Source organism: Gossypium raimondii, chromosome 6, assembly GCF_025698545.1.
Source record: "Gossypium raimondii isolate GPD5lz chromosome 6, ASM2569854v1, whole genome shotgun sequence".
Taxonomy (NCBI): Eukaryota; Viridiplantae; Streptophyta; class Magnoliopsida; order Malvales; family Malvaceae; genus Gossypium; species Gossypium raimondii.
Genome location: NC_068570.1, coordinates 45,996,774 through 46,004,331, shown reverse-complemented (window position 1 = coordinate 46,004,331; position 7,558 = coordinate 45,996,774). Strand labels below are relative to the sequence as shown.

Sequence of the window (7,558 nt, the reverse complement as noted above, 5' to 3'; positions counted from 1 at the left end):
TTATACTTTTAAAAAGAGTGGAATTTGATCATCAACTAATGAATTATTGTTTATTTAAAAAAGATAGTCTAAAATATTAAGTTTTTAAACATAGTATCTCACATGAGAATTCTCATGTACTTCATGTTAATTTTCTTTTGAATTTTGAATTTTGAATTTTTATATTTTAAATATTTTATAAATTTTAAATGATTTATTGATATGACATATAAGATAAATAGTAATATGTCAACATGAAGTACATGTGAACTGCTACATGGGTTGCCACACAAACATCATTAAAAATTAATGCTTTTGTCAAGATTTTCGTTAAAAAAACAATTTAACTCTTTTCAAAAATTAATAATCAAATTTAGTTCAAAAAAATATAAACGTTAAGAGTTAAATTTGTTTTATCCCTATCACTTTTTTTTTTTTTTTTTTTGTTTAGGATGCAAAAATGCTAACAAATTAGGCCATCCAAGCCACTTTCACTATTTAAATCAAAGAAAAACATATGAACTTGAAGGAGTGACAAATGCTATATGAAGACAAGAATGGCTGTAGATACTGTTAGTATTATTAGTCATGAGGATCAGGTTTTATAATACTTAGCTTTTACCTTGATTTATTTTTCCATGGATTAACTTATGCTATTGTCCTTTTTATTACAATTTTATAATACTTCGGACCTTGGCTATTATTTTGCATTTGGCAAACATTGAATTTCCCTCGGTCATTTTTGTGATCAGTGTCTTCGATCCCTTTAATGAATCTATAAAATACAGAAAGTTAGTCATTTGGCTTGTTCTAGCTATATGCAAATAGTTGCTGGTATTTTTAGATGGTTCATCCTAAAAGATAAGCTTCCAATATTATATTGTTTTAGTCATTCTTGAGTAAACTGTTAATTATAGAACTTCAATATGAATGAAGTAACAACTAACATTTTTAGAAGTGTTGAATATCACATGTGTTGAGAAAACCAACTGATTGAAATTAATATGAGGATTCTTGGATGTTTTCGCAATTTTAAGGCAATAATTCCATTTGGAACTTGGTTGTGGAGCACCTAATAATTTTGGCATGGAGGTTTTGTGTTTGCTGCGTACCATGCAACTTGCATATTGATTTAATAGTGAAAAGGGATTGGTTTTTAAGAGAGTTCACTCTTTACGGTATTATGTTAGGTCATGGAAATTGTACAACAATTTTGATGCAGATTCATTAAATTTCTCTAAATATGGTCATGGGATTCCCTTTGTATCGAACAGAGGATGGAAAGAAAGATTGAAGAGGCCCCCAAGCTTTTAGTTTTTTTTTTTTTTTTTTTAGAGTAAAGGATCTAGTAAGAGATATTGCTTAAAATAGAATTTGAAGATAATCAAATGTAGAGTGCCACATCTATCATTGAGGTGGCTAAAACGATCAAGCAATTTTAATTACTAGAAAGAAACCCACAATTATTAATTTTGGCAAGCATAATCTAATATGCTAGATCATGCAGCCATACAAGCCTAATATGATGATTTAGGGTGAAATATAATCAAACATGAAATTAGGTTACAATTTTTAAGTCAAAATATCAAAACAGGGAAGTAAATCTCGAGATTTTGGGCAACCCTTGGAGCATTAAATTTGAAACTAACCTCACTCTTGAGACTTGGAGTACAAGTCTACATACTTGTTCATCAATCTGCAAAAATGGACCAAAACTTTGAATAAGTCTTGAGACTTGAATTTAAAAGTACAAAAAAATACCATTTAAGGCCATTCTAACATACTCCTAATTGTTTCTAAACATGTTTGTCAAACATACAATCAAAACTATGCAAACATATTAGGGATACTAAAATAAGTCTAAATCATGAAATTACATGATAAAAACACATTAAATCAAAATTGAGCATATGAGTAAAATACAACAACTTAATATCAATTGTGTAACATGGAAATATCAACAAAAACCCATTACAAAGATACCCAAAATAGCCTCAAGGTACCAACATATACTAAAATGCTTTAGAACAACTTCAACAAAGGCAATAGTCAACAAAAAGTAAAAAGCTTTATAATATCAAAGAATGTATCTAAATTGAATCTAATTTTAAAACCTCAACAAATCTAAATATCTATACACTAAACAAGAACATACGTATTTTAACTTTTCATTAAACTCAGTAATGCTAACTTCATTTATGATCATAAGTCAAAAAGCATATTAAATAGCTCAAATCAAGTTAAAAACTCGATTGAATATGTATGTAATCATCAGCATCCACAAGATAAACACACCATAAGTCATCAACATTCTCATCTCAAGATCTATAAGTATATACAAATTCAAATATATTTGAACTTTTAATATATCAAATTCATAACTCCAAGGTTAACACTATAAAATCCATTGTTATGTCTTTGAACCCTATGACATTCAATCCCAACAAGAGAATGGAGAAAAGAAAAGATGGTTATGTGGGGTAGGCATCAGCAGCAGCCAGGGCTGCCAACTCTTTTCCCACTTGCCTAGTGGGGTAGTCGGCAATGGTCATATATTATGCCACGTGTAACCTAATTTTTCCAATAAAAAACTATAAATAGTTTCTTGACTTTTTTTTTCCATCTTCGGTTACTGGTATTCTTCGCTGACTTCACCTCCATGCTCCCTTTTAGCGCGTCTCTCCACGCTCCATCTCTTTTCTCCCTTTTGATTTTTTTATTCCCGTATCCACAATAGAAATACACCCACACCACACACGTATATACTACGTTCAAAAGAGAATTGCTCAAGTAAAAACATATAAATTCAAGTAAATTCTATAAGTGAACAATTCTAAACCACTAGATCAATCACGAAAATCCTTTTTTATCATGAGTATATAAGCGTTTTTTATCCTTTAAAATTAAATTATTTATTTTAATATTAAAAGTTATTAAAATTAAACTATAATTATTAAAGTAAAATCTAATATTGCATTCATGTAAATTTCTAACTTTAAACTGATGAACAAGTTGATTTGGATTACAATCCCACTATTTTCAATTTTTATCAAGCTAAATTTGCCAAAACAGAAAAGAAAATCCTTATTTAAAGTCTTCACTTTTGATCAAAATTACCTAGAAAGAATAATTTTATGGTAATTATTATGGTGTGAGAGTGGATCTTTTCTCATAATGTAGTTTTAAAAGTCGCCCATGTCTCATTTCTTTTATTTTAAATAACAATAAAACTAGTAAAGAAGAAAAAGAAATAAAACATAAGAGGGGTTGTCAGAATTGAATAGGAGGGGCTAAAAATGTGTGGCAGAGGCAAAGGTTGATGAGATTGAGAGTGAGTTAGTAGTAGGGAATAGGGATAGCAAATGGTTCCTTCCCAATCCATACAAAGTAGCTATAACCCACTTTGTGCCCCTTTCATTAGGGAGGAATGTGTTTTTGTCAACCTTCTTTATAAAGCGGCGATCAAATCTAAGTCTTGTCCACCAGCTTCGAACCTTCTTTTTTGAAGGGGCGACCGCCTAACCCTCCCCTCCTTGGTATGAATTTTTTATGTTATATATATGTGTAACTCAAAGCAACGTGAAAGAGACGTCATGAAATGAAACCCTGAAATTCCAAAAACCAAATGTTTTAAGATCTGTTTGGTTCTCGATGTGGGATCATGAATTTAGAAACTTTCACTGCCCTACAGACCACACCTGCAGTAGGGTTTCATTATCAGCAGCAGATCCGTGTTCATTCATGAGGTTGAACTGCACTGACTCTTTACAAAGTCCCATCGGCTATGGTCGCTCACTTGAAAAAGCCCTTGCTTTTTCACATTCATCGTCCTCTCAACCACCGTTTTCTTCAGTTGGCGCCACTCCTAATTCTTGCATTTCTTATTCCTCCACCCAAGATGGTTCAGACAAGAGTAACAAAGATTGTCAGCTCAAGGAGCTAGAAGATTGGAGTGAAAGCTCTAAGAAAGGGTAACCAAGTTTTTCTCCTTTTCCTCCTATCTCTAAGGTTTGGAGGTGCAGTGATATATATGTCAATTCCAATAAATTTATGACAATTTTATTCATTGTTAAGAAAATTTTGATATTTAAATTCAAAACTTATATATATATATAAAAAGTGTACATTCTGGTTATTTTGATTGAAAAATATGTTATGCATGCATGTATATGTGATATAATCATCCTCTATTAATTCTACCAGCTACTTTTAAAGTGTTTGATTACTTTCTTTTTATATGCTTTATGATAATAATAAATACTAATATTTTTAGACAATGCCTTTCTAAATTTTAAATACAAGTATAAAAGGCTTTTGAGCTATTGAAACCTAAATAACATACCTGTATGGGTGTGACTAAATCAAATAACATCATGAGTTTGTCTTTTTATAAATTATTAATTAATATAACAGAGTATTTGTAATTCTCTTTCAATGTATAAAGAAAATATGTTTAGATCCATTAATTTGGTTTGGTTGTATTTTGTTGTATCTTACACTAACAGGAACAAATTAGCAAACAAGAAAGGAGAGAAAAAGCACAAAGAAACTCGATTTGCTTTCATGACTAAGAGTGAAGTTGATCTCCTTGAAGATGGGTACAGATGGCGTAAATATGGACAAAAAGCTGTCAAGAATAGCCCTTACCCAAGGTTTGACTTATTTTCCCCTTAATTTATAACCAAACATGTGTATATATTGTAAACATTTTCAGATTTTATGCTGCAGAAGTTATTACAGGTGCACAACTCAGAAGTGTAGGGTAAAGAAAAGAGTTGAAAGGTCATTCCAGGATCCATCAATGGTGATCACAACATATGAAGGCCAACATAAGCACCCGCTTCCCACAACAGTAAAGCGGCCAATGCTATTCCCATCTTTCATGTTGGGGCCATCGCCACCACCGCCGAGGAGGCGGCATGAATTGTTTACGCGGATGCCTGGAGACATGAATAATTACCAAGTTGCGGCTGGTGCAGATTCATTAATGTTTGCGGAAAACTTTAGCCCTTTTCTGCAGGTTCCTGACAACGGACTTCTCCAAGACATGGTTCCTTCTGCATTCCTTAAGCACGAACCATATGAACAATGAATCTTTGCTCTCCACTATACTACCCCTCTCTCTCTATATATAATATAATACTTCTGATAATATCAGCTTATCTTAACTTCTCTAGAGCCTAAGTGTAAGAGGATTTCAATTCAAACTGGTAATGTTGGCACATAATTAAATTAATCTTGTACAAAATAAATTATGAAGAGTTAGAAATGTGAAGAAATTTGAAGATGAAGAGTTAGAAATGTGAAGAGATTTGAAGATGAAGAGTTACACACATGCATGAATAGTCACAACTCCTATTGCATTTAAGTGATGTAGATGAATAGTCACAACTCCTATAGCATTTAAGTGATGTAGATGAATAGTCACTTACAACTCCTATATAAAGAGTTGTATGTGATGAAGCATAAGTAGAGTATGAAATAAAAAGAAAAGTTTGTTAGAAAGGATGTTTCTCTCTTCTATACAAAATTTATTTCTCTTCTCCATTAAATTCTTCATTGTTTTCTTTGTTTTATTTCTCTAAATATTAATTAATCTTCTACAAATTGGTATCAGAGTCAAGTTCGATCGAAATGAACAATTTTATTCCTCTTTATTTTGTTCCCCATTTAACCAAAGAAAATTATGGCAAATGGAGTATCCAAATGAAGGCTCTTCTTGGATCTCTAGAAGAATGGGAGGTTGTTGAAAAAGGTTATAATGAAGTTGAGACTGAAGAGGAGGAAGAACTAACACAAGCTCAAAAAAGAGTCTAAGGAAATCAAGGAAAAAAATCAGCAAGCCTTATTTTGGATATATCAAGGAGTTCAATCATATGAAGCGGCTTGGGAAAAATCGATTGTGCCACCTCGGCAAAACAAGCATGGGAGATTTTACAGAATTCATTCAAATGAGATGAAAAAGTGAAAAGAGTTCGGTTGCAAACTCTTCGAAGGGAGTTTGAAAGATTGCAAAAAACAAAGTCGGAATCTGTTTCTGATTACTGTTCATGGGTTTTGTCCATAGTCAACAAATTAAAAAGAAATGGTGAAACTATGGATGATATTTGTGTTGTTAAGAAAATCCTCTATTCTTTGGATTCCAGATTTGACTACATTGTGGTAGCCATTGAAGAATCAAAGGACTTGAGTACCATGACCATTGATGAACTCACAGGCTCATTGCAAGCCCATGAAGAAAGATTAATTTAATTATGTGCCAACAATGTCTCCCTTAAATTAAACAAGAAGAAGAAGGAAGTAGCTCTAGATCAAGCACTCCAGTCAAAGTTGTCTCTAAATAAGAATAAGGGAGATTTTAAAAATCAAAGAGGGAGAGTTCGTGGTCGTGGAAGAGGAAGAAACTTTAAAGGAAGAGGCTCAAATTCTCATGGAAGAGGTGAAGATGCAAGCACGGAGAATGGATGGAAAGAAGCCAACCAAAATCATAGTTTTAGAGGTTCATAAAGAGGACGTGGACATGGAAATCAAAGAGGAAGAGGTCGTGGCTATTTTGAATGTTATCATTGTCACAAACTTGGTCATTTGGCGAGTGAATGTTGGTACAAGAAAGAAGAGAAAGATGAAGCTAATATAGTCCAAAATTATCAAGAGGAAAAGCAAGAAACTTTGTTGCTCGTGTCTCATGGTGGACAGATTGATGATGTCTGGTACATAGACAGTGGTGCTAGCAAGCATATGACAGGTAACAAAAATTTATTCTCGAAGTTATTTGGATCTGATTGTGGAAAAGTAAAAGTAGGAGATGGCAAAGCTTACAAAGTTAGCAGTGTTGGTGAGTTGGAGTTCAAAACAAAGCAAGGAAGGGTTGAGAAAATGTCTGAAGTTTCTTTTGTTCTTGGTCTTAAAAATAATTTGCTTAGCATTGGGCATCTCTTGAAGAAGGGGTATGATATTCATTTCCTTGACATGGCTTGTTACTTGTCAAAGAAAAATCAGGTTGTTGCTAGAGTTGGAGTAGCATCAAATAATATTTTCTCTCTCACCCTTCAAAATCAGAAGATGTCTTGCTTTATTAGTGCTCATAAAAGAGTTTCAAAGTTACGGCATGATAGATATGGACATTTGAACTATGGAAATTTAGAGATGCTTTTAAGGAAGATGATGGTCAGAGGTTTACCAAAGATCGATCGGCTTGATGATGTTTGTGAAACTTGTCAGCTTGGAAAGCAACACAAAATTACTTTTCCTTCTCAATCCTTGTGGAAAGCAAGAAGACCATTGTAACTTATTCACTCGGATCTTTGTAGTCCAATGAGAGGTAATCGTTACTTTATCTCTTTCATTGATGGTTACTCAAGAAAATTATGGGTGTGTTGTGTCAAAGAAAAATCAGAGGCTTTTCAGAGATTCAAAGATTTCAAGGCAGAAGTGGAGAACTTTACTGGGCTGAAAATTAACACCTTGAGGACAGATCATGGAGGTGAATATTTTTCAAAAGAACTTGAGAAATATTGCAGAGACAGTGGCATTTGGCATGAAATGACAATCCGCCATACACCTCAGCAAAATGGTGTGT

General features: G+C 32.9%; 1 protein-coding gene across 2 annotated transcripts; it reads left to right on the top strand.

The window, feature by feature from the left end:
• Nucleotides 1-3,472: 3,472 nt before the first annotated feature.
• On the top strand, nt 3,473-5,482 carry LOC105773124 (WRKY transcription factor 71). 2 transcript variants are annotated; one of them, XM_012594798.2, is made up of 3 exons: nt 3,473-3,950; nt 4,485-4,631; nt 4,711-5,482. In XM_012594798.2, the coding sequence occupies exons 1-3, from the start codon at nt 3,631-3,633 to the stop codon at nt 5,069-5,071; spliced, it is 828 nt and encodes a 275-aa protein (XP_012450252.1). In that variant the 5' UTR covers nt 3,473-3,630; the 3' UTR covers nt 5,072-5,482. The 2 variants fall into 2 exon arrangements, with proteins under 2 accessions (XP_012450252.1, XP_012450251.1); XM_012594797.2 differs by having other exon boundaries at nt 3,475-3,950; nt 4,708-5,482.
• The last annotated feature ends 2,076 nt before the right edge of the window (nt 5,483-7,558 follow it).

Excerpts from the sequence above, each read along its gene's own strand:
- LOC105773124 (XM_012594797.2), top strand. The coding sequence starts at position 3,631 with ATGTGGGATCATGAATTTAGAAACTTTCACTGCCCTACAGACCACACC. Across the intron at positions 3,951-4,484 it reads AGTGAAAGCTCTAAGAAAGG|GAACAAATTAGCAAACAAGA; the intron begins GTAACCAAGTTT and ends TTACACTAACAG. Across the intron at positions 4,632-4,707 it reads AAGAATAGCCCTTACCCAAG|AAGTTATTACAGGTGCACAA; the intron begins GTTTGACTTATT and ends TTTATGCTGCAG.